The sequence below is a fragment of the Alexandromys fortis genome, unplaced genomic scaffold (assembly GCF_014885135.2).
Source record: "Alexandromys fortis isolate MF-2015 unplaced genomic scaffold, M_Fortis_MF-2015_v1.1 scaffold_75, whole genome shotgun sequence".
Lineage (NCBI taxonomy): Eukaryota > Metazoa > Chordata > Mammalia > Rodentia > Cricetidae > Alexandromys > Alexandromys fortis.
The window spans coordinates 1,309,250-1,335,201 of NW_026067956.1; the positions used below are offsets into that span (position 1 = coordinate 1,309,250).

Below are 25,952 nucleotides of genomic sequence, written 5' to 3' on the forward strand. Positions count from 1 at the left end.
CAAAAATGACAGAATATAATAAGATAAAGCAAAAACTATCAAATTGAAGATGGACATGGAAATCTAACAGGAAGAAAAGAATCCCAGGAGCAGGCACCAATAATCAGAGACCCACTCGTTCTTACACTGAGAAGTCCCATAAAATACTAATAGTTAGTAGCTATAATATATATGCAGAGGACCTGGTGCAGACCCATGTAGACCCTGTGCTTGCTGCTTCAGTCTCTGTGTGCTCATAAGCACTTTGCTTACTTGCTCCAGAGGGCCTTGTTCTGGTGTCCTCCATTCTCTCTGTCTCTTACAATCTTTCTACCTCTTCCTTGTGATTCCCTGAGCTCTGGAAGACAGGAAATTTGATGGAGACTGCCAATTTAGACTTCCTCTCCTTCTACATAATGTCTGGCTGTGTCTCTACATCTGTTCCCATCTACTGCCGGTAGATATCTCTCTGATGATGACTTAATAAGGCACTGATCTATGAGTATAACAGAATATCATTAGGAATCGTTTTATTGATTCTTTTAGATCAGTAGTGTTTGGTTTTACCCCAGGTCTCTGGGCTATCTAGTGTCTGCTTCTTAGTTATTCACGCAGTGTTGGGTATGTAATCCTTGTGGAGTGGGCCTTAAGTCAAATCAGACATTGGTTGGCTACTCCCACATGTTTTGTTTTAGCATATTTTGCAGTCAATATAGATTGTAGATTTTGTGACTGGGTTGATGTCCATGTTTCTCTCTTCATTTTCTCTTACCACACTAAAGAGACTAGAACATAGGCTCCATGTAGGCATCAACTCAACCACTCCATGTTCAGTGATTTGTGTTGTTACTGTTTTTTAATAGAATTGCTTTGAGTTTCTCTCGTTTAAGTTGATGTTGGCTGCGGGCTTGCTGTAAATTGCCTTTATTAAGTTTAGGTATTACCGTTGTATCCCTAGTCCTATTCCAGGACTTTTATCGTGAAAGCATGTTGGATTTTGTCAAAGGCCTTCTCTGCATCTAAATGCGATCTGTCAGGTCTCTTAAATACTGTTAAAGCACTTCCTTTGTTCATGTATCTTTTTCTTCCTATTAGACAATGAAATGTTTAAGAGAAAGAACTTTTTAAAAAAAATTTTTTTTGAAAGCATATTCTGTAAGTAAATGTAAGTAAGCACAGAGATAAAGAAGAAAGGGTGTCTTAGAGAAATAATTACAGCAGTGCTGGGGAGAGGATAAGATTAGCATACAGTGCTCAAGAGTACACGGTGGCATTTGACAGTTTCCTGTTTTCTTGTGGTTTGATGTTTTAAAACCAACCATTGTCCGTTCACCAGCCATAAAACAACATATAATTGAGTACTAGGTAATATAGGGAAGCAATTGATAAGAGTCAACCATGTCTTTTATTTACTTTTCAGTCTGAAAATTATATTAGGGGTTTTTAGTAAGCAAGTCTGATAAGAAATTCAATAGACGGTCAATTACTGTTTTTCCCCTAGCCTATAAATTACGGGTTTTAAAGATAGTAACTAATATTTCTTACAAAGATAAAAAGCATTGTTTGTGCTGAATATACCACAAAGCAAATGAAGAACTGACATTCTTGTCATCTGCTATGAGCACTGACTGTGTAAATATCATATTCATGTCCCCAACACTGCTGTTACATTTATTTAAAATGACCTCTCTTCTTCATCCATATACCCACATTCTTTGTAATTTCCCTTCCTGGTCTCTATAGGGTTTTTGTTGTTGTTGTTTGTTTTTACCCAACTCTGTGATTGTTGCATTGTAGGAAAAAGAATCTTCAACTCAAGTGGTTATTTTAATTTATATACAAACATTTCTCCCCTTTATGTGTATTAGACACAAAGAGTTTTTTTGTTGTTGTTGTTTGTTTTTTGTTTTGTTTTGTTTGGCCAGCTTTTATAGTACTACCCCAATTCCTTAGTGTTTATGTTCCCTTATTAGTAATAAGGTGATGCTCCTTACCGACCTTGTGGCTTCTCCCCTGTGACTTTGTCATTGCTCTGATAGGTGGCTGTCTGTTGCTGATTTCCAGTTATTTGCATCACAAATATCTTCTCTGGCTTATCTTTTATGATTTGGAGTATCTGTTTGTGTTTTTTTTTTGGTTTGGTTAGGTTTTTAGGGTTTTTTAAAAAATATTTTTGTTCAGGTTGAATTTGGCCGTTTCCTCCCTCCCTCCCTCTCTCCTTCCTTCCTTTCTTTTTTTGACAGAGTTTCTCTGTGTATCACTGGTTGTCCTGGAACTTACTATGTAGACCAGGCTGGCCTTGAACTCACAGAGATCCACCTGCCTCTGCCTCCCAGGTGCTGGGACTAAAAGTGTGCTGTTGAATGGAGAGGAGCCCTTTGCTTGTCTCAGCCGCTCTGCTAGCTTACACCTGAAATTAACCACACAGAAACTGTATTAACTAAATTACTGCATTTATTACAGTATAATAAATTTTCCACATTCATATCTCATGGTTAAGAACACTTGCATGCATACATTTAAATTTTTTCTCAGTTATTTAATTTTTCCCATAATTAATGTTAACCTTTCTTTTTAAATAGTAATGCGATCTAATGAATTCCTTTGTGATTTAGTGGTTTTTAATCTCACTTGTAAATTGGATGTTGAATTGAACCTGGTATAGTCAAAGAATAAAGTACCGTAAGGAATTCACTAGTTATAGTGACTTGATGGTAGGTAAAAGCCTATGATACCATTTGATACACATAGTAACCTCATAAAGTATGTAGTGTGGCTTAATTCTAAAGCACATGAAGTTATGTTGCTTGCACAGTGACGTAGTTTGAATGGAATTGGCCCACATAAACTCACAGGGAGTGGCACTATTAGGAGATAGGGTTTTGTTGGAGTAGGTATGGACTTGTTGGAGGAAGGATGTCACTGTGGGGACAGACTTTGAAGTCTCCTATGCTCAAGATACTGCCTAGTGTCTCAGTTCACTTTGTGTTGGCAGCACAAGATAAAGAACTCCCAGCTACCTTTCCAGCATCTCTGCCATGTTCCACCATGATGATAATGGACTGAACCTCTGAACTGTAAGCCACCCAGTTAAATATTTTCCTTTGTAAGGGTTTTCATAGTCATGGTGTCTCTTTATAGCAATTGAAACCCTAGCTAAGATACACAGTCACATTAGCAACAAGAAAAGTTACATGTACAAACTACATTTTGTGACTACAAGGCTGGCCACCTGTGCATGTATGTAGAAGGAGTGGTGGGCTACGTCCTACCACCTGGCTAGCTTTACCCGAAATAATTACATGGAAACTGTATTCTTTTAGACACTGCTGGGCCCATTAGCTCTAGCCTCTTACTGGCTAACTCTCACATCTTGATTAACTCATTTCTATTAATGAGTTTAGCACCACGAGGTGGTGGCTTACTGGGAAGGATCTTAACCTGCGTCCATCTTGGAGAGGAGAGCTATGGCGTCTGCCTCACTGTCTTCTTCCTCCCAACATTCAGTTCTGTTTACTCCGCCTACCTAATTTTCTGTCCTATCAAAGGGCCAAGGCAGTTTCTTTATTAACCAATGAAAGTAACACATAGACAGATGACCCTCCTCCATCACATGTAAAAATACATATCACAAGAGTCACCCTTTTACTTTTTTATTTATTTTTAAGGCAGTGTTTTATGTAGGCCAAGTTTGCTTTGAACTCACTATGTAGCCAAGAATGACCCAGTTTGTAAAGTACTAGGGATGGGACTCAGGGTTTTGCACTTGCTAGAGGGCTGAAGGAGAAAGAGAAACTCTGCCAATTGATCTAGACCTCCAGTCCCATTTAAGCATCTGTAAGTGTCTCATTCCAAGTACATTCACAATTAGCAACCCTTCCTAGTGTTTTTTTTTTTTCCAGAAATGTTTTCATTTTCTCAAACTGAGGTTAAACGTTTAACAGGGACCCTACACTTACTCCCCACAATCTCTGGCCCCCACCATTCTACTTCCTTTGTATGACTACTCTAGTACCTTAATAAGTATGATCATATAGCATCCTACTTTATGGTTTTTAATATACAAATGTTAGGATATTACTTTTTATTCAGAATTTCATTGGTATCTTGAGCACCATTGATACTATATTCTCATTTTGAAATAATATTGAACCTAAAGGAACATGCAAGAAGCTCTTTTGATAATTCCTAATGGTAAGTTTTAAAGTGGTTTTAAGCAATAATGGGTAGCTGCCTCAGGTAATTTAGAAAGACTAATTAGCATTGAATGTGTTTGATTAAACACACTAAAAGTGTAAGCCAGGAAGGGCGGTTCACACCCATAATTCAAGCATCACTAGTGTTTAAAGATAGCCTGGGTTGCATAGTGAGACTCTAAATAACAAACACTATAAAGCAGCTAAGGAAGAAGATAGTTGGCCTCTAATATCTAAAGAATCTAGTTTGTAAAGTAATTTATCACACTGTTTAAAATATCAATTGGATTTAATGCAAATTACATATATATAAGCTTATAATTTGGACAAGATGAGCTAAATATGTTAATTTAAAAATCTTTGAAATGAATGTTCTTCCTGAAAATGGAAGTTCACTGCCTACACTTATGCTGACAGATTTTTTTTTGTAAGAATGTTCATTTATTTTTTTAAATATGTATTCAGTCACACTGTAAAAAGTATTATTTAGGAGCCAGTCAAGGATATGTATCAGTTGGTAGAATTTATCTAGGAAGAATGAAGCCTTGGGTTTCATCCCCAACAGCATGTAAACCTGCTGCTGGTACATGTGTGTGATCCCAGCACCCTGAAGTAGAATTGGGCTGGTCAGAAGTTAAAGGTCATTCTTGGCTATGCAGAATTCAGGGTTAGGCTATGATATGTGGCATATTGTCTCCAAATTTTTTTTTAACGAAAGGAATACTTAGTCCTAAATTTACTCAGAGCAGTGCTTATTTCACAATTGAAAAAGTGAAAAGAGAGATGGCTTAGTGTTTAAGAGTGTATACTGTTCTTGTGGAGTTCAGTTCCAGCACCCAAACTATCTGTTGCCCTTCAGGGAGATCTCTCTGTCCTGTATGGGAAATTCACATAATTTAAAAAAAAAAAAAAACTTTAAAAGCAATGACATTTAATTCTAGAACAGGTGTTATATTAGTAATTTCCTAGGTACTTGAGGGGTTGGTTTGTTTTATGTTTTAAGTGTGTATTGGTGTTTTGCCTGCATGTATATCTGTGTAAAGATATATGTAGGTGTAACTAGAGGTTTCTCTCCCACCTGCCAGTTTCCGAATAACCACTCTATAAGACTTAATATTAATTACAAACTGTTTGTCCTATTAGCTCAGGTTTATTGTTAACTAGCTCTTACAACTTAAATTAACTCATTTCTATCATTCTATTATTCTATATTTTACCACCAAGAGGCTCATGGCTTGTTACCTCACATTTTGCTTCCCTGGAGACTGCTGGCAGCTCCCAGACACTGCCTTCTTTTACCCTTTATCTTTGCTTGGATTTCCTACCTGGCTCTATTCTGCCTGGCTGTTGGCCAAATTGGTCTCTTTATTAACCAATGGTAATAAAACACATTCACAGCATACAGAGAGACATCCCACATCAGTAGAATTCCCTAGAACTGAAGTTACAGACAGTTATGGTCTGCCATGTGAGTACTGGGAATTGAACCTGGGTCCTTTGGAAGAGCAGCCAGTGCTCTTAACCACTAAGCCATCTCTCCAGCCTCCCTCTTTTTTCTTTAAATAGCAATTCCTTTTATCTATCTATCTATCTATCTATCTATCTATCTATCTATCTATCTATCATCTATCTATTGTGTCTTAAGAGATCTGAAGCACTTTATAAAAGTTGTATTCCTCAAAAGTTGTTGATTTTGAATGTAACTGGACATATTAGCTTAAAACTGGAACAAATCAAATGGGTTGACTTCATACCAAGTTTTTGCCATTTGTTCATGTAAGGAAATAATGTTACTTTTTTGTTTGTCTGTTTCTGTTTGTTTTTGTTTGCTTTTCAAGACAGTGTTTCTTTGGAGCTTTGGAACTCTTATAGACCAGGTTGGCCTCAAACTCACAGAGATTCGCCTGCCTCTGCCTCCCAAGTGCTGGGATTAAAGGTGTGTGCAACCACTGCTTGGCATGTTGCCTTTTAAGTTGCTATGAATACTAAACAAGATAAATTCTGATCTCTTACCTGAGTGTCTCGTATAGAGTATAATTTCACTGTTAGGATAAGTACATAATTCTTCCTGTATTCTCTATATAATCATCAGATTTTCTTCTAAGCATCAATTTTCAAAGGCATGTGGTTTTTCATTTTTCTCATGATCCCTCTAACCTTAACCTAGTGTCGTATGTCCCAAGGTATCTGACACTAGAGCTTTTGCTTCAGTCATAGAAAGTATGTTGCCATAGCTCAGTCTGTCGAGTTCACATTAGAACCATTTGCAGAATCTAGAAAAAAATCAATTTTATAGGAAAACAAACATAATTTACCCTTCCAGACACACAAGACAAGCCATCTGTTGTTTATCTAGTCTTGAGTCAGAAAATATAAAAATAGCAGAATGACATTAAATCTAATTTGTTGATGTTAGTTTCATTTTCTGAAAGGAGTGTTCCCTTTGGTAGGCATTGTCAAAAGAATGGGCCATACTCAGGACTATGAGGGCAATGGTATTTTTCTTCTTGACAGGTTTTTCTCTGTGTAGTTCTGGGTGTCCTAGAACTCACTTTGTATACCAGTCTGGCCTCGAATTCACTAAGATCTACCTTCCTCTGCCTCCCAAGTACTGGGATAAAAGGCATGTGCCACCACCGCCCAGCCCAAGGATTCTTGTAAATAAATAGTTCTAATATTTTGGTGGAGGTATCTACTAATCTTTATAGTGAATGCTTATCTTGCTTGTAACCTCTAAGTTCAATCAGTTTATTCCCAGTTTTTTTTTTTTTTTTAGTTTCTGTTAAAGAGGAAAAGAGTCAAATTCCCTGAAAAAGTGTAGCAACTCTTATAGAGTTAAGATACAGGCTGCTTCTATTATGGCCTCCATGGAGCAAAACAGTTTAAGCTATGAGTTCAGTTAAGGGGCACTATAGTGTACCTGGTTTGTAAACTTTACACATTGTGTTTTGGGTCGTGAAAGCAGACAGCCAAGGCTAGATCTCACACTTGCTGTGTAGCAGAGGCTGGCCTTAAACTCCTGCTGTCCTATCTCCATCTCCCAAGTGCGTGGATTAGAGGCAAGTGCTACCATACTTAGTAGCTCACTTTCCCGCCTTTTCACTTGGTGTCGTCTTGATCTACAAAATGACACAGCAGCCTTTCTGTAAAGGGTCACATGTAAATATGGGGGCTTTGGTGGCCAAGTGCTCAGCTCTGCTGCTGTCATCTGCAAAAAGGGTCATAAAAAGGAGGCAAATGTTGCAAGAAAGTTTTACTTACAAGAGTGACAGCCTACATGCTGTAATTTGCCAGCGCCTGATCAACATCAAGCATTATTCTGTATAACCTAGAATACTATGTAATAAACGCCTAACAGTGATTGGTGCCTATTATGTAAATTGTCAGACTCGCAGTGCAGTCTCACTGCTTTAGTCAGAACTTTATGTCCACAACTGAAATATTTAGTATGATTTATTATTGCTATGTCACTAGACTAAATAAATAAAATGACTCGTATATCACTGTAAGACATGTCAATAAAGGTTATTCTTAGCAGGTTTTTTATTTATTTAATTTTATTTCATGTACATTGGTGTGAGGGAGTCAGATTCCCTGGAACTGAAGTTACAGACAGTTGAGCTGCCATGTGGGTGCTGGGAATTGAACTTCGGTCCTCTGGGATAGCAGTCAGTGCTCTTAACTGTTGAGCCATCTCTCCAGCCCTCTTAGCAGTTTTTCTTTTTCCTTCCTTCCTTCCTTCCTTCCTTCCTTCCTTCCTTCCTTCCTTCCTTCCTTCCTTCCTTCCTTCCTTTCTTTCTTTCTTTCTTTCTTTCTTTCTTTCTTTCTTTCTTATTTTTATTGAGCTCTACATTTTTCTCTGCTCCCCTTCCTGCCTCTCCCCTCTCCCCTTCAACCCTCCCCCAGGGTCCCCATGATCCCAATTTACTCAGAAGATCTTGTCTTTTTCTACTTTCTACTTCCCATGTACATTAGGTCTATGTGAGTCTCTCTTAGTGTCCTCATTGTTGTCTAAGTTCTCTGGAATTGTGGTTTGTAAGCTGGTTTTCTTTGCTTTATGTTTAAAAACCACCTATGAGTGAGTATATGTGATAATTGTCTTTCTGGGTCTCCGTTACCTCACTCAAAATGATGTTTTCTAGCTCCATCCATTTTCCTGCAAAATTCAAGATGTCATTATTTTTTCTGCTGTGTAGTACTCCATTGTGTAAATGTACCACATTTTCCTTATCCATTCTTTGGTCGAGGGACATTTAGGTTGTTTCCAGGTTCTGGCTATGACGAACAAAGCTGCTATGAACATGTTGAGCACATGTCCTTGTGACAAGATTGAGCATCCTTTGGATATATACCCAAAAGTGGTATTAGTAGATCTTGAGAAAGGTGGTTTCCTAATTTTCTGAGAAATCGCCACACTGACATCCAAAGGGGTTGTACCAGCTTGCACTCCCACCAGCAATGCACGAGATTTTCCTTTACCCTTCAACCTCTCCAGCATAAGTTGTCATCAGTGTTTTTGATCTTGGCCATTCTTACAGGTGTAAGATGGAATCTCATAGTTGTTTTGATTTGCATTTCTCTGATGACTAAGGATATTGAGCATTTATTGTCTTTCAGCCATTTTAGATTCTTCTGTTGAGAGTCCTCTGTTTAGATCTGTACTCCATTTTTTATTGGATTATTTGTTCTTTTATTGGATTATTTGTTCTTTTGGTGACCATTTTCTTGAGTTCTTTGTATATTTTGGAGATCAGACCTCTGTCTGTTGTGGGGTTGGTGAAGATGTTTTCCCATTCTGTAGGCTGTCGTTTTTGTTCTGTTGACTGTGTCCTTTGCTTTACAGAAGCTTTTCAGTTTCACCTCTTAGCAGTTTTTAAAAGTTTCACTGAATCAGTTAAGGGAAGTAATTTTGGTAGTTTGGCAATGCAGTTTAATAATTGTAGTTGCTGCCAGGGTATGGGTGTGTGTGTACATGTGAGGGGTGCATTTGTGTTTTCAAGTATGTGCCCACACATGTGGAAGCCAGAGGACAGCGAATGATGTTGACTGACTGACAGTGGAGCCAAGAATAATTTTACAAAGTAAGGAAATAAGTGTGAAACAGTTTAACCAAAATCATACAGTAAGTGACAGAGTTTGGATATAAACTGCCTGGTTCCAAAGCTTGCAGTCTTAATATTTTATGCTTTCTTTTATGTAAGAACACTGATGTATTTGAGGGGCATTTTTCTTCTTTTGGGTATTGTACTCAGAAGTTGTATTTTTAGGTTAGTCACTTAGTTGATTATTTCTTTAGCTCTATTTTTTTGTTTGTTTGAGACAAGATCTCATGTAGCCCAAACTGGCCTCAAATATACTAATGGTGGAGGATGACCCTGCATTTGTGATCCTCTACCTCTCCCTTCCGAGTGCTGATATTACAGATGTGTGCTATCACACCGGTTCATGTGCTTCTGGGCTTCACCCAGGCTTTCCTGCTGCCTGCAAGGCAAGCACTCTTTCAAGTGAACATCATCCCCAGCCTGCACTCTTAAATATTACAAGATGATATCTTAAGTTCTTCTCACATGCAGTAAATGAATCTAGAAACTGCTTTCCCATAAACCACATCTTTCTCTTCTTTTAAAACTCTCATTAGTTCAAGATTATTATGCTTCTCCTCTTCTGGCATGTTGAGGTTGCTACAGAAGTGGGGGTGATTAAGACACAACCATTGTCTTGAAGGAGATCATAGCCCAGTGGAAGAAAGTTAACTTGAGTCAGGTGATATAATGACTAGAATCATCTGTGAGTTCTCCTTTTCTTCCATAGAAAACGAGCTCTTTCTTAGCATGCACCAGAAAAAAAAAGTATGTGAATAATGACAAACAGATCTGGAAATACTTACTAAAACAGCTTAAAGTTTCTATAACAAGAAAAATAATTGTTAAGTATACAAAGATTATAATTGTCTTTCCCATCCTTCATAGCCAGGTTAAAATGTCTCTGAATAAGAAAGCCTTACGTTGGATCCTGAGGTTTAGAAGTGTCTAGGTAGTCGTTGTAACAGATTTCCAGATAACAACACAAAGTACTTTATCAACTCTGCCTTAAAATAAAACCCAGCGTTTAAGGGGCTGGAGAAATGGCTCAGTGGTTATGAGCACTGGCTTGTCTTGCAGAGGACTCAGGTTTGGACCTAGGTTCAGTTCTCAGCACTCACGTTGTGGCTCACAACTGATAGGGTCTTTTGCTTGTTTGCTTTTTTTTTTTTTTAATTGAATTTTCGAGACAGAGTTTCTCTGTAGCTTTGGAGCCTGTCCTGGAACTAGCTCTTGTAGATCAGGCTGGCCCCAAACTCACAGAGATCAGCCTACCTCTGCCTTACAAGTATTGGGATTAAAGGTGTGTGCCACCACCACCCAGCTACTCGCTTGCTTTCTAAATCATGAGATTGCAAACAGTCTGGGGATGTTTTAAAGCTTTCTCCATCGTGTACAAGACCGAGAATGCTTTGGTGATGACATTGCCGGGTAAAGAAGAGCCCTGGCTTATTGTTCTGGAAAAGCTGGTTTCCCTTTTCCAATTAGTTTCCAGTCTGCATTTGAAAAAGAAAAGCTCTCTAAAATAATTTACTTTTTGTATGATTTGCTTTAGAAAGAAAACAAAAGTATTTTTTTTAATCCAGAAGAGAAATTATATTCTCCACCTGTGTGCATCATTGTTACACCATGCATGAGGGTCATCATTCCTTATGCTCAGCAAGATTAAAATGATTCTGTAGTTCTTATTTGTTTCCCACTTAACTGCATCTATTATTGTGCAATCTATATGGACAATGTTGTTTTTCTACTTTCTAGCTATTCCCTGTTGAAAGACAGATGATACCATCAATGATGATCAACACTTATCTTGTACAATTGGATGTTAACCTTTGCCTAGTCAAATAAAACTCCTCCATAATGCCAGCAAGACAAAGAAAGACAAACGTTAGATAACTGTATTGTTTCTATTGTCACTTTGAGCTCTTGAGTAAGTTTGGCTTTTGGCATTTTTCTGTGGGGTTGGCTAAGTAACAGGTGTCGTCTGTATTGACGTATGCATGACATACCTGTCAGGTAGTAGTAATATATCGTGGTAACATCTGAGCATTTGCATTCTGCTGGGCAGTTCATTCTGAATCAGGCAAGGTCTGCTCTCCTTTGTCTCTGTGCCCACTGAGTAGTTACAAGCCTGAATAATGAGAGACAAGTTTGTCCTTTAATCATTACGTTTTATTTTTTATTTACTTAAAGGTGGACAGTGAGTGGTTATGCAGCAGTCATTGGTAAAGGCACCAGAACCCAAGTTGAACTTTGTTACAGTGGGCCACACTGGCTCCTCCTAATTTTATAAGAAGTAATTACCTTAAGATGACAGTTGCTCTGTTTAAAAGACAAAGGTTATTTATAAAATGTTTGAAAAGTAAATTTATATTGATTTTCTTCCAATGATCAAAGGAAAATCTGGGGATTGAAATTCTACTTTATTAATACATTTTTCACAGCAGCACAAATAAAGTGAGATTTAGAGAGGAAGAGAAATAAACCGAAAGGGTGAACTGCCAACAGCTCCTTACTTGCCCGACCTTGTGTTGCTTTAATTTGAAGCCAATGCTTTCCTGAAAGGAACAAATTATAGTTTATAGACCATGCCTGATATGTGTAGTGGTTAGCATTCCCTGGCTGCTTCTTCCTGGCTGCACTGCGGTGCTTCCTCGGACAGGAAGAGTTCACGGTGAAACTTGGTGCCACTCTGTTCCAAGGCTTGCTAGTCTCTCTGTGCATTATCTTAATTACTGTAGATTATAATAGGCTCTTGTGTCGATAGGACAAGTAATTGACTTTTCAAAGTGTAATAAAAGTAAAAGCTGATAAAGCAGCATAATGTAATTAAGACGTGTATAAAAGTTGTAACTCAAAGCTTTGATTCACAAACTGGTGGCTGAGGGTGTGGCTCAATGGTAGAACATTTGTCTGAGCACACAGAAGGCCCTGGGTTAAGAAAACAACAACAAAAAAATCTCCACTCTGTGTTACTTATATAACAGGCCACCTGAACCTAATAGTTTATTTTCTTTCTCTTTTTAATAGTATATTTTCATATGGCCTTATATGATTACGGGTTTGATGTAAGTCAGTGATTTGTGATTAACATACTTTAAAAAATAAAAGCTAATCAAACACAGTATGTATCTCCATTAGAAAAATACAGATTTTGCTTGGTAAGGAAAAAAGAACCAAGAGCCAAAGACTCTGCCAACCTGATTCAAAGCAAAAATCTCAACAACAGTTTAGGCTACCAAGTAATGTGAATATACCTTAGGTTCCTTTTAATGCAAGGCTTTCCCTCCTTAATATGAATAATTTTTTTCCATTTACTTAAAAAGAATTTAAACCTCATGGCTTTGTTAGATTATGAATCTAATAGGAAAAATAAGATATAGGTGAATGTTTTCCACATGTGCTTCAATAAAGCCATATAGTAGTTCTACTGGAGAAAATTAGAGTGCTTGTGGAGATCAGGTGCTTAGAAGATAGTGACATGTAGGTTGTTTACAGCTAGTCAGGCTGTTCCAAAAAACATCAACAACAAAAAACAGGGCAGCAGTCAAAGTTGATGCAGGTGTCTCCTTTCTCTGGGATTCTCCTTCGTTTCCTAGGTGATAAGCCAAAGGAGTACATCGATGAATCCATTTAGGGTTATGTGTTCATGAGTTTTAAATGTCAACTTGATGCAACCTGTTCTAGACCACAAGGGAAGAGTCTCAAGGAGGGATGGTCCAGATCCGGTTGTCCTGTGGCAATGTTGGTGGGGAATTATCTTAATTACAGGAAATGATGTGGCTTCGCAGACCCAGTCTGCTATGGATAACACCGTGGATTTGGGCCTTAGACTATGTAAAAGAGAAAACTTGCTGAGCACCAAGCAGGATGCATTCCTGTTTCCCTGCCCCTGACTGTGGGTGTGATGTGGCCACTTGTCCTTTGTTCCTGCTGCTGCGGCTTCCCTAGAGTGGTAGGCTGTAGCCTCTTTGGTGAACTAAAATAAACCCTCTGTCCCAAAGGGTTTTGTTGTTGTTGTTGCTGTTGTTCTTTTATTTTTGTTTTTGTTTGTTTTTTGGGTTTTGGTGGTTTTGGTTTGGTTGGTTGGTTGGTTGGTTGTTGTTGTTGTTGTTGTTTTGCTTGTTTTTGGTGAGAGTATTTTATCAGTGCACCAGAAACAACTTAAGGCAGGTTATATTTATAACGTCAGAAAGATTATGGTGTTTTTGAGAACTTTATAAAAGAAAAAACAATGTAGTTAGTGCTTCTCTTTTTTTCCCTTTACTATATAAGGATCGATTTATTTTTCAAGTTTGTTTTCTTTAAGAAAAACTATTAATTCACTTCATTATAGAGTTATTTTAAGTAAAATTGAGCATATATTTTTCCTTTATTTAAGTATGTTTATTTGATGGGCTTTGCCCTGTGTATCATATTTATATACTACAGACCCTCAGTATTTTTGTGTTCTCTGATGTATAACCAGGTAATGCATTCTCCAGCTCTTTTCCTCAGTCATAGGGAGGCTCCTTTTAGAGCACTCACTTGACCTCCTCCCCTTGGTGTCTTTGACTTCTGCTCCAACACTCACAATGCATATTTCTTGAGTCACTGTCTTGCTTTATCCTTACCATCCACAGGTGCTAACTTGTCTCCCCTGGAATTGTGGGTTTTACTGGAATCTTGTAATGTTCTATTCAGTGCTACATCCCTGCTCTCCTTCAAATCTCCTGTGTGCTGCTTGCATGACTGACGGTTTTTGTGGTTGCTTTGGGTATTACTGATTTTGTTTTTAGCACTCCTTCCCTTTAATTTAAACATTTCTGTTCTGTGAGTAATGTTGATTTATAAAAGACAGTATTATACAGCATAAACACTAGAGGAAAGAACTTGGAAAATAGGACCTCCTGTCTGACTTCTGTCGCCCCCCCCCCCCATCACTTCTGCATAGTCTTCATCTTCCCGTGTTTTAGACATGTGTCTTAGCTTAACTTATAACTCTTAATATTTCTCCTGAAACCTGCTTCCTCTATCTCACCCCAGGCTCCCCCCCATTCCCTGAGTGGTATTTGCATTCCCCAGTTGCTCAGACTCTTAATTTGGAGGCATCTTCGAGCCTTGTCTCCTCTAATACATTGCATTCTACCCACTAGATTTGTACAACCTCCACTTCATCTCTTGACCAAGTGTTCATCTACTTGGGCAGTGGCCTTCTGAGGGCACTCTAGCTCTTCCACAGCTTGTTTCAGCATGGTAGCCAGATTAATCTTTTGAAAACACGAGTGAACTTGGTTGCCTCTTTGAACAAAGCCCTTCAATGGCTTCCTGTAGTACTGGAATAAAATGTGTATTCTTACCATTGCCTATAGGACCAGACATCGTTTGGTTCCTGCTTCTTCTATGCCTGCATCTCCTGCCATTCTCCTCCTTGCATGCTTGGCTCTAGCTGGCTTTAGCTTTACTGGCCACTTTGTTTTTCTTCAAAAGTAACAAATTTTCCTTAGGATTATCATTATCATTGTTGCTGTTTGAAATACTTTCACTCCAAAATGCACCCTCAACCCCTACTTAATGTGTCCTGGCTATGGAGAGACCTTGGCCATTCTGATCATTTCTAATCCCTCTCTTAGTTGTTTGACTGCTCCCTAAATGCCTAAGAGTTCGTTTCCTTGTGTATTAGCAGCACTGTACCATACCTCTCCCTAGAATGGAAATTCAACAAGGACGCAGAATTTTCTAACTCATCTGTGGGACATAGTAATACTCAAAATTTGAATGACTGGAGATGCAAATAAATTTAACCTTCAGGTTGATCATTTCTCCTCCCAATATTTTGACTCCATATCTATAAAATGAAGGGCTTACACAGAGTCCATGAGTATTTACTTCAACTTCAGATGATCATTCCCTTATAGTCACAAGTTCAAGGCACTTAACTTTTCAAGTGATTTTTGAAGACACATTGCTCAAGCCAGTACTTGACAGCCACAGCACTTCTAGGAATTATATGACTTCTATTGCGTTCTCCCAGTGCACTTCCTTGTTTGCAACTTGACCAGTTGTATTTTCTAAGGTTATTATCCATTGTCTGCCTCATTGTATTATTATTTAAATTTCCTTATTATTATTTATGTATATGAGTAGTTTTGCTGTGTGTATGGCTGTGTGTATGCCTAGTGTCCACGGAGGCCAGGAAAGAGCATCTGATTCCCAGGAACTGCAGTTATAGACTGTTGTAAGCCATCATGTGGGTACTAGGAATCAAACCCAGGCCCTTTGGACCAACAGCCAGTGCTCTTAAATTCTGAGGGATCGCTCTAGCCCCTCTTTGTATTATCCAATTAAATCCCCTTTCTACAGTTAAAATATCTTTTTCTGATCAGTCCTCATTTGAGCATTCATTGGCTGTAAGAAAATGTGATTTGAAGCATATTTCTTAGCCATGCCATTCTTGCTGTACTCCACCTCTGTGAAATTCCCCCTTCCCATCTCTTTCTCTGGATACATACAACCATGGTCAATGTACATGTTAATTGGCTCGATGGATTTCTAAGTCATGGAGAAGACAAGAAAAGTAGATATAAAAATTAGTGTCTCGTTATGCTATAGTTTTCCCAGCCAGGGTGTTGTGGCACACCTGTAGTCTTAGTACTTAGGAAGTTAAGGAAGGCAAATGTGTGTGGTAGCTCACCCATGCACTGTGCACTCAGGTGGCAGAAGAGGTTTGCCACAAGTTCAAGGCCAGCTTGGGCTTCGGAGTGGAACCTCATCTTAAAAGAACAGAGGCTTTGGGAGGTGGTGGTGATCTCAGCACTCAGAAGGCAGAGACAGGGTGATCTGAGTTCAAGGCCAGCAGATTCCAAAGCTACATAGAGAAACTCTCTGGAAAAACAAAGCAAAACAAAACAAAAACACACCAGATGCTGTGGAGCCAGAGGGTGAGGGAGAATGAATGTGTTAGTCCAAGGGTATCCATGTTAAGACATTGTTTCAGAACAAAACATAAACAAATAAGGTTTTCAGAGATCAAGAGGTTCACAGACTATAGGACAATGCCTAGAATTTGCCCTTTCCAACTCTTCATTGTCTGTTGTCTTAGAAAAAAAAAACTTAGGTAAATATCTTCCTTACTGCAGGACTTTTCAGAAACATTAGCAGACTAATGTAAAGATTCTTTAAGAGGGGAGTATAGTCTCCAAGTTTTATTTCACCACAGTATCTTTTTTTAAGCTTTATTTTTGCTTCTGGGTGAGTATATGCCACACGTGTGGGTGCTTGAGGAGACCAGAAGAGGGTGTCAGATACTCTGGAGCTGAAGTTACAGGCATTTATGGCCACTTCCTCCCCAGCATGGGTGCTAGGAACTGAAATCAGCAGGTTCTCTTAACTGCTAAGCCATCTCTCCAGTCTTATATGGGAGACTGCTGTGCTCCGTGAAACATAGTTCTGAACATTTGCTAGTTACAAGCGTTGTTGTAACTATTTATGTGCCATTCTTTATGAAATAGACATTTGTTCCTTAATATTTCAAGAAAATCTTCCTTTAAAAAATACGTTGTAGAAGTGGCCACTCTTGCTTAGGACCTGGGTTCAGTTACCAGTACCTACATGACAGCCTAGCTCCCCAAGATCCAGTGTCATCCTCTGGTCTGTGTAGGAACCAAGCATACAGTGGCACACAGACATGCATGCAGGGAAAACACCATACACATAAAATAAGCAAATATTTAAAAACATACTTGAAACTGGGCATGGTGGCATACACCTTTAATGCCAGACTTTGCGAGGCAGGCAGATCTCTGAGTTTGAGACCAGCATTGTCTACAAAGCAAGTTCCAGGATACCCAGGAATACACAGAGAAACCTTATCTTGAAAAAACAGCAAGAAAAAAATTGATTAAAGCAACAGCCAGAATGCTAGCATAAGTAAAAGACAATAAGGAGTATTGAGTGCAAAGTTGAAGACTACTAGAGGCAAAAGTCTCCAGAGTAAGGCAGGGGTTTCTCCAGCAACAGCAGGACTTCACAGACAGTGGACTTTCAGGTAGTAACTGATATTAGCATCGCTGTATGTCCACTCAAGGTTAATGGACAGAGATGTTTTTAGACAAATGTTTGCCATACCCTACCCAAGAAGTTATCCAAAGAGCATTGTATTAATGGGAAAAGAAGGGAACCTGAAGGGAGAAGTCATAAGTAGATCTAGGCAGAGTTAGTAATGATAATATTTTTGTGATATCTGAATATTTCAAAACTAAGTAGCGGTGGAAGGGAGCACTGTCTTGTGAAGAGGATGTGTTACTGAATAATTTTAACTGTAATCTTTTTGAGGGGGAAGCTTTGGTTTTTGAGTTTTTTGAGATAGGATTTCTCAGTGTAATGGTCCTGGCTGTCCTGGATCTTGCTTTGTAGACAGAGATTCACCTGCCTCTGCCTCCTGAGTGCTGGGATTAAAAGTGTGAGCCACCACCACCAGGCTTTTAAGTGTAATTTCTTCCTAATAAAACCAAGCATAAGTAGCTAGGTGTGGTGGCACACACCCTTAGTCCCAGCACTCGAGAGGTAGAGGCAAGTGGATCTCTATGGGTTTGAGGCCAGCCTGGTCTATGGAGGGAGTCTGCATCAGTCAGGGAAACACAGTGAGACCCTATATAAAAAGTTTTAAAAGTATATGTTTAAATAAATATGTATTTACTGAGTATCACTCATGTGTTGAGCACTACTTAAGGCCCTGGAAATTAAACACTTGGAGAGTATGTGAATCTTCATCTTCATGGAGTTTACATTTCAGTGGTAAACTACATATTGTTTTTAAAAGGCACAACTAGCACAAACAGGTCTTGCTGGGGAAAAAAAAAACCAGTCTCTGAAGAGGTGTTGGATGGATAAGAAATAGCTGATGAACAATGTTAAAGTGAGACAAAATGTAAGGTGAAAGAACATTAACAAAGCGAGACAGAAGGCTAGAGCATCCCCCTTACTAGCAAGATACAAAGTGACAGGTGACAGGATAAGAATTGGCAGGTTCACAGTCATGGGAGTGTCTAGTGTATCTCTGCTAAAACATAAGAGATGTACAGAAAATTAGTCAAGAATATAAAAGATTGAGGGTCGGAGAGATGGCTCAACTAAGAGTACTTGCTGCTCTTTTGAGGATCCAAGAAAATTATCCATAGAAATGAGGATACTAAGTTTGTAACTTGATTTCACTGTTGTCTGTTGTGTTTCTAATTTCTATACTTGCCTTTAAATAGATACACATATGTAAGGTGATTTCCTTTCCCTCCCTGTAGGTTACTCAGATGAGTCGTCCGGACCTGATTCTCTTTCTGATGAAGTATCTGATGGCTCTCATAGTTGGGATTCCCTCTATATTTTGGGTTGGAAGCAAAAAGACCTGCTTTGAATGGGCCAGTTTTTTCCATGGTCGTAGGAAAAAAGAGTAAGTTAACGAGTTCTCATGGTATTAATAGCCCTTGTGCTTGTGCATTTGTGTGTGCGTACGTGCCTGCGTGTTGGACTGGGAGAAGTACTGTAACAAGATTGTGACTATCAGCAGTGACTAGTAACATTCAACACAATAGCATGACTTTAAAATGAAAAACTAGCTGGACACAGTGGCGCGTGCCTATAATCCTAGTTATTGGTTAGGCTGAGGTGGGGGATTAGGAGTTCGAGGCCAGACTGAGCAAGAAAGGAAGACACCATCTTAAGTAAAAACAAACATAAATAAATAGACAACTCAAAATTTGATTTTGGTTGAGTAGAGCCATACAAATGCTTCCTTGTTCTAATCTTTAATAAGGAAGGAAGGCCAAGCATTGCAGAACATTTAAAGTATGAATTTCTTGAAAATGAAAACAAATGGATGTTTTTTCTCTTCCTATTTACCTGGCCTTCCTGACTCCCTTGTGAAGGCTGGTGTGTATTCTCATCTCTTTTCACATGAGAAAACTAAGAGCAGCTTGAATAATTGGCCACAGCCACACAGCTGTTCAATGTAAGAGGTAACTTTAGCTTCTATCTGAGGTTCTCCGTTGCTTTTCCAGGTCTATCAAGCGTGTGAGAAGATAGACTGTTGCTCCATTCTAGTTTAGTGAACAACAGAAGTTTATGACCTCAGTTTCTTTCTTTTATTTAATTGTAGTTTGAAGCTATTAAGAAAGTTAATTAAGAATAATGGTAATAGATAGCATAATATTCCTGATTTTAAATGAAAATATTTCTAGTTAGCCAGGTGGTGCTGGCACACACCTTTAATCACAGCACTTGGGGGGCAGAAGTAGGCCAATGTCTGAGTTCAAGGCCAGCCTGGTCTACAGAGTGAGTTCCAGGACAGCCAGGACTGTTAAACAGAGAAATCTTGTCTTGGAAAAAAGGAAGACTAGTGGTTCTTGGTGTTTTCATTAAATAGGATGCTGCTTTTGAAGAACACATGTTTTCTCTGTAAGAACTCACTCATATCTATTGATCCTCTATTGTAACTTTAAATGTCAAGAACGCATTAAGTGGATTAGAGGAAGAAGTGTAAAGTACTCATCAATTACCTATCTTCCGCCTGTCAACCCAGTACCATAAACAACAGGAAATTTTAACAACCCTGTTAATTCAAAAGACTTACACATACTTTCTCAATATACGATGAAGTCTTTACATGTTGGGGTTGCTTTTTTTTAATTAAGTCATTTAATTTTAACTTTAACTGATTCTCACAGACATTTTACAATGATTTAATTAGATTTTTGTTAATTCAGTTATTGCTTTGTTCATCATAATACACATCTATCTACTGTCCATCCCTTCATAACATTTAAAAGCCTTTACTTTTGATAATTTGTCCCTTTAAATTGTTTATGACTTCATTGAATATTTGCTTAATTTAATTCTTCCTAATACTTTGTCCTAAGGTTGACCACTCAGGTTTGTTCTAACACTAGATGATTATTCCTGCCACCGAGTCAAGATGGGGCCTTAAACTGCTCTTGCAAATTAAAGTTGTATCCAGTTACCGTGAAGTCATTATTACTACTGCAAAGCATGAAAGAAACCTTTTCTATCTTATAGTTATTTTTTAAAGTATTTTGGAACCTAAAAAAAAAGATGGGTGTCATTAGCTGCAAGGGACCTTTTAGAAACAACCTGTTGCCATTTATTTCATAGATAAAATGAAGGAAAAACAGGACAGGAACTTGCTGAGATCACCTGTGTGCTCACAAAATTGGAACTACAACTACAATCTCGATTTTCTTACTCTAACACAGGCTGTCTGTCACACCACATTAGGGCAGAATGGCATTGGGTTTGTTTTGTTGTTGTGTTTTGACACAAGGTCTTATGTAGAGTAGGCTGTCTTTGAACTTGAAGATAACCTTGAACTTCTGATCCTTCTCTCTCAGCATCCCGGATGCTAGGATTACTGGCATCAAGCCCACTTTTTGACAGAGATTTTTGTTGTATTCTATTCTCTGCCAAAAATGTTACCTCAAATTGGTCCTAAAGACATAATTTGGGGAACAATTAATTTCAAGACTGGCACCAACCAGTATTGCATACCAGTATTGTTGTTGATCTGTAGGACTGTTTGTATCTTACACTTCCTGTTGTGTGTGTAGGATAGTGAATGAGAGCCGGCAGGTGCTCCAGGAACCCGACTTTGCCCAATCGCTCCTGAGGGATCCAAATACTCCTATTATAAGAAAATCAAGAGGAACTTCCACTCAAGGAACATCCACACATGCTTCTTCGACTCAGCTGGCCATGGTGGATGATCAAAGAAGCAAAGCAGGGAGTGTACACAGCAAAGTGAGCAGCTACCATGGCAGCCTCCACAGGTCACGTGATGGCAGGTAAGTTCTGGGAGCAACTTAGTTTATTATCTATATTCAGTTAGGATCACAATAGTTCAGAGACAGTCAATTCTGAAATAGAAGTGGAACATTATTAAGCTTTTTAAAATATTCTGGTTATAGTTGTCCCAGATTATGGGACTTAAAGCCAATCAAAGGGCTTTGGAGCAGCATGGTGTTACTATTACACAGAGAAACCCTGTCTTGAACCCCCCCCATAGATAGATAGATAGATAGATAGATAGATAGATAGATAGATAGATAGATAGATAGATAGATAGATAGATAGATAGAAAGAAGAATGTGGATCTGGGGAGCTCTAGAGATGGTTTTACAATTAAAAGTATTTGCTGTTCTTCCTCTGAGTTCAGTTCCCAACACCCACATCAGAAGCTCCAAACCACCTACAACTCCAGCTCTAGAGGATCCGACACCTCTGGCCTTCATAGGAACCTGCACTCACAGGCACACACCCACATGCAGGCACACACATACACATATGAGAAAAATAAAAGGCAGTCTTAAAAAGAGTGAAGATCAAGGATGATAAAACTTAGTTTCCTTATGTATAAAGGAGAAATAGCAATAGCTACCCCTTCGTTAATGTCATAGAAATTCAGTGAGACAATGTGCCTGTTCGCTAGAAACACAGCCTGTCTCAGAGTCAGAGAGAAGTTCAGTTATTAATGTAAGTAAGCACATAAGTAAAGTATAAGCATAAAACAAAATATATCCCAGGGCTGTGCAAGTGCATTCTTAAGGAGCCAGATAGTAAATGCTTTAGGCTTTTTAGTTAAAGTGGCAGCCACTGCTCAGACCTGCTGTGGCAGTGTGCACTCAGACAAGCTGCATCTCAGTAGCCTTAGTTATAACCCGGAGGAAGCAGAGGTGACATTAAGTCAGTCTGTCAGCCTACTATTGTGTGGGGTGCTGGGGTTCAAACCAGGGTGTGAGCATATTAGATAAGGATTTTCCCACTGAGCTACATGCTAGTACCCAGCACCCAGCCCTTGTTTATTAGTGGAAGCAGAGATTAGAGTGACTCTGGTACTATGGAGAGCAGTTCAGAGACCTCTTCAGAGAGAACTTAAAGGAAGCCTGGCTGCGGGATCTCATTAAATTTGGGGTTGAGATATTAGAGCTAGAAACTGCTTACGAGCTGCCACATGAAGTCATTTGAGAGATAGCAAGCGTTTATCAGAGAGAGAATAGAGAAGCAGTGGGGAGAGAGGAACAGCTGACTTGAAAGACAGATTTTTCTTTAAGAAAATAAACGTAAGTGTTGGAAAAATGGGGAGGAGATGGGATGAGCATTGCTGGGGAGGTTGTAAATTATTCCAGCCACTTGGAAATCAGTATGGAGGCCTCTCAGAACACAAAAAATAGAACTGCCTTATGACTCACCTACATATTCCTGAGAAGACAACCAAAGGGATCTAAGTCAGCATAATGTAGAGATACTCCCTGCCTCAGTTACATATTTTATTGCTATGAAGAGACACTATGACAATGGCAACTCTTATAAAGGAAAACATTTAATTGGGGCTGGGTTACAGTTTCAGAAGTTCAGTCAGTTATCTATCATCATGGTGGGAGTATGGCAGTGTGTGGGCAGACATGATACTGGAGAAGGAGTCCTACATCTTGCAGGCAACAGGAAATACACTGTGACACGAAGCAAAGCTTACCCAAAAGAGACCTCAAAGTGTGTCCCCACCATGACACACTTCCTCCAACAAGGCCATACCTACTCCAACAAAGCAGACTTCCTAGTAGTACCACTCCCTGTGAGCTTATGGAAGACAGTTACATTCAAACTACCACACCCTCTACCTATGCTTATTGCACCACTGTTCAGAATGGCCAAGTTGTAGAATCAGCTTAGATTTTCATCAACAGATAAACATATAAACAAAATATAGTGCAAGTGCACACTGAGATTTTATTTAGCTATAAAGAAGAAAAGGTCATTCTTTTGCAGAAAAATGAGTGGACCTGCAGATCATCATAGTAAATGGAATAAGGTAGATACCAAAAGATCACTCTTTTCCCCTCTTATGTAGAGCCTGTAGAGTGTGTGTGCGTGTGTGCGTGTGTGCATATGGTCAAAATGTGTATGAGCTGCTTTAGGATCTCAGAGAAGAGTACCATCTACCTCATCATGGACAGTCAGAAGCAGCTTCCCAACAGATGGCACTTCTGCTTTAGAGTTCAGAGGGAATGAATGACAAGGGAACAGCATGCACAGAGACAAGAACAGGCAGATATGTCTCAGTGCCTAGTGTGTACTGGGACTTCTAAGAGATGCAGCCATGCTAAGGGTTTAGGTTTCTGTGATAGTGAAGAGGCCTTTGCAAGACTTTGAGAGCTAGGTAATAAATTCTGGTTTAAAGTTTAGAACAGCATGGTAAAGGAGAGTATAATGAAGCTCTTGATTTGGGGTCTTCATGTGAGATGCTGACAAGGAGTTAGGGAATCCATCTTTTGGAATGCACTTTATCCATGAACTCCTGGTGATGTCATTGACATCCTAGCCTCATCCTTTTCAGTGACAAATAGACATTATTATAGTACTGTCTATATATGACATTCTGTGCATAAAAATAAAGGTTTTAATTTCTACATCCTAAGAGCATGGAACCTTATAGAAAAGGTGCAATATATATGCGTGAAATAGAGTGATGTGGGTGGGGTCTATTGAAGGCACATAGGACTCTCCCACACCCAGATCTCAGAGGTTCACGATTACATTGAAACTAAAGTCTAAACAAAGATTTCCATAATCCTAAAGCCGTCTCATGAAGACTTCCTTCTGCTTCAGCCAGGCTTCACTGCATGATAGTGCTGTCTGCAGTCGTCTCAGAATCTCAAGGTACCCTGGCCTGGGTCACAGATTCCAAGTACTCACCTGGGTTCTCTACTTGGATAATTATTGATCTCTGTACTATGTACACCTACATTTAAACATCACTTCAAAGAATAAGTAATTGTTAGTTAGATGAGAGGATAGCTGGCAAAGAAAGTCAGGAGGTAGAAGTTTGGGGCTGAGTGACTAGATTGGTGCGTAGGTGACCTGGCAGTGGAGAGCGATGGGGTAAATAATAACACACTACTGAAACTGCCATTGACTTAATGTAGATGAGTGGTAGTCAGTAGTAAAGAGAATCGGTGTGTAAACCATCGCATTCCCACTGGCTCTGCAGTGCCCACATTATATGTTTACAGCAATGACAAAAATGACCATCCTGATAATTTGTCTAAAAATCTATAAAACTATGTTTTATATACAATGCTGTATAAAATTTGTATTTTCATATTGTATAGTATATAATCACATTGGTTTAAGTGGCTTTTGAAAGATACAGAAATTTGACAATTCCTACATATATAATTTATAATAAACATTGTAATTAAACTTGTTTTCTGTATAGTTAATTCTTATTTATTCATGAGAAGAGTATGTTTTAGAATTCTGTGGATAGTCATGTTTATCAGATATAATTATACAATGTAATTTTTCCTCTGAAAATGCATTATTTGGAGGGGGCGGAGATAGTTCAGTCCTAAGGGAAGAGTTCAATCCCAACAGCACACATAAAAATGTCAGGTACGGGGGCTGGAGAGATGGCTCAGTGATTAAGAGCATTGCCTGCTCTTCCAAAGGTCCTGAGTTCAATTCTCAGCAACCACATGGTGGCTCACAACCATATGTAATGAGGTCTGGCGCCCTCTTCTGGCCTGCAGGCATACAGACAGAACATTGTATAAATAAATAAATAAATAAATAAATAAATAAATAAATAAATAAATAAATAAATAAATAAATATTTTAGAAAATGTCAGGTACAAGGGGCTGGAGAAGTGGCTCAGTTATTAAGAGCACTGACTGTTCTTCCAGAGGACCTGGGTTCAACTCCCAGCACCCACATGGCAGCTCACAACTGTGTAACTCCAGTTCCAGGGGATCTGTTATCCTCACACATACATGCAGGCAAAATACCAATGTACATAAAATAAAAATAAAGTTTAAGAAATGTTAGGTACAAATGGCACAGGATTGTAATTCACACTAGAGAAAGATTTTACTTTTATTTATGTGTGCGTATCTGTGTGTATGTGGGATAGAAGAGGACGTCAGATTTCCTAGAGTTGCAGGCAGTTACAGGCTGCCTGATGTGGGTGCTGGGAACTGAACTCCAGTCCTCTGAAAGGCCCCTTTGTATATTTTAAATGACTGAATGTTCTCTGCTCTCCTTCCTTCCACCCTTTCCCTCTTTTCCTCTCCTCCCTTTCTCTCTTTCCTTCCCCTTCCTGCTTAAACCCAGGGCCTTGCACATGGTAAGCAAGTACTTTACTATTAACTGTCATTCCCAGCCACCCCTTTGTAGTGTGTGTGTGTGGTGTGTAGTTTGTGCTTGTATATGTATTTGTACATGTGTGTATACAATGTATCAACATCGGATGTCCTTTTGATATGGGGTCTCTCACTGAACCTGGAGCTCACAGATTTGGTTAGTCTAGCTGTCACTGGGCTCCAGGAAACTGTGTGTCTCTTCCTCCCCAGCACTAGGGTACTGGTTTACATAGCCTTGCCAGCTCTTGTGAGGTTTCTGGACATTGAACTCAGGTCCTCCTGCTTGCACAGCAGATTCTTTACCTATTGCACCATTCCCCCCCCCCCTGCCTCCCTGTCCCATTTTTTTGGAGATGGTATCTTGCTACATTGCCTAGGCATGCCTCAAACTTACCAGTCTTCCTGCCTCAGTCTCCCAAGTAGGAGTACAGATGTGCACCACTACACAGGACTTGTTTTTCTTTTTCAATTACTTTCTATCATTACTAGAACATTTGCTTTCTTTATTTGCCAT

General features: G+C 39.0%; 1 protein-coding gene across 2 annotated transcripts in view; it reads left to right on the forward strand.

Annotated features, from left to right (window-relative positions):
• Fzd3 (frizzled class receptor 3) overlaps nt 1-25,952 on the forward strand; it is a 74,846-nt gene that overhangs the window by 41,628 nt on the left and 7,266 nt on the right. For both annotated transcript variants that reach the window (XM_050152350.1, XM_050152351.1), the window contains 2 exons: nt 18,532-18,680; nt 20,851-21,084. In XM_050152350.1, the coding sequence (XP_050008307.1) occupies nt 18,532-18,680; nt 20,851-21,084 (383 nt within the window). The remainder of the gene's footprint in view (nt 1-18,531; nt 18,681-20,850; nt 21,085-25,952) is intronic.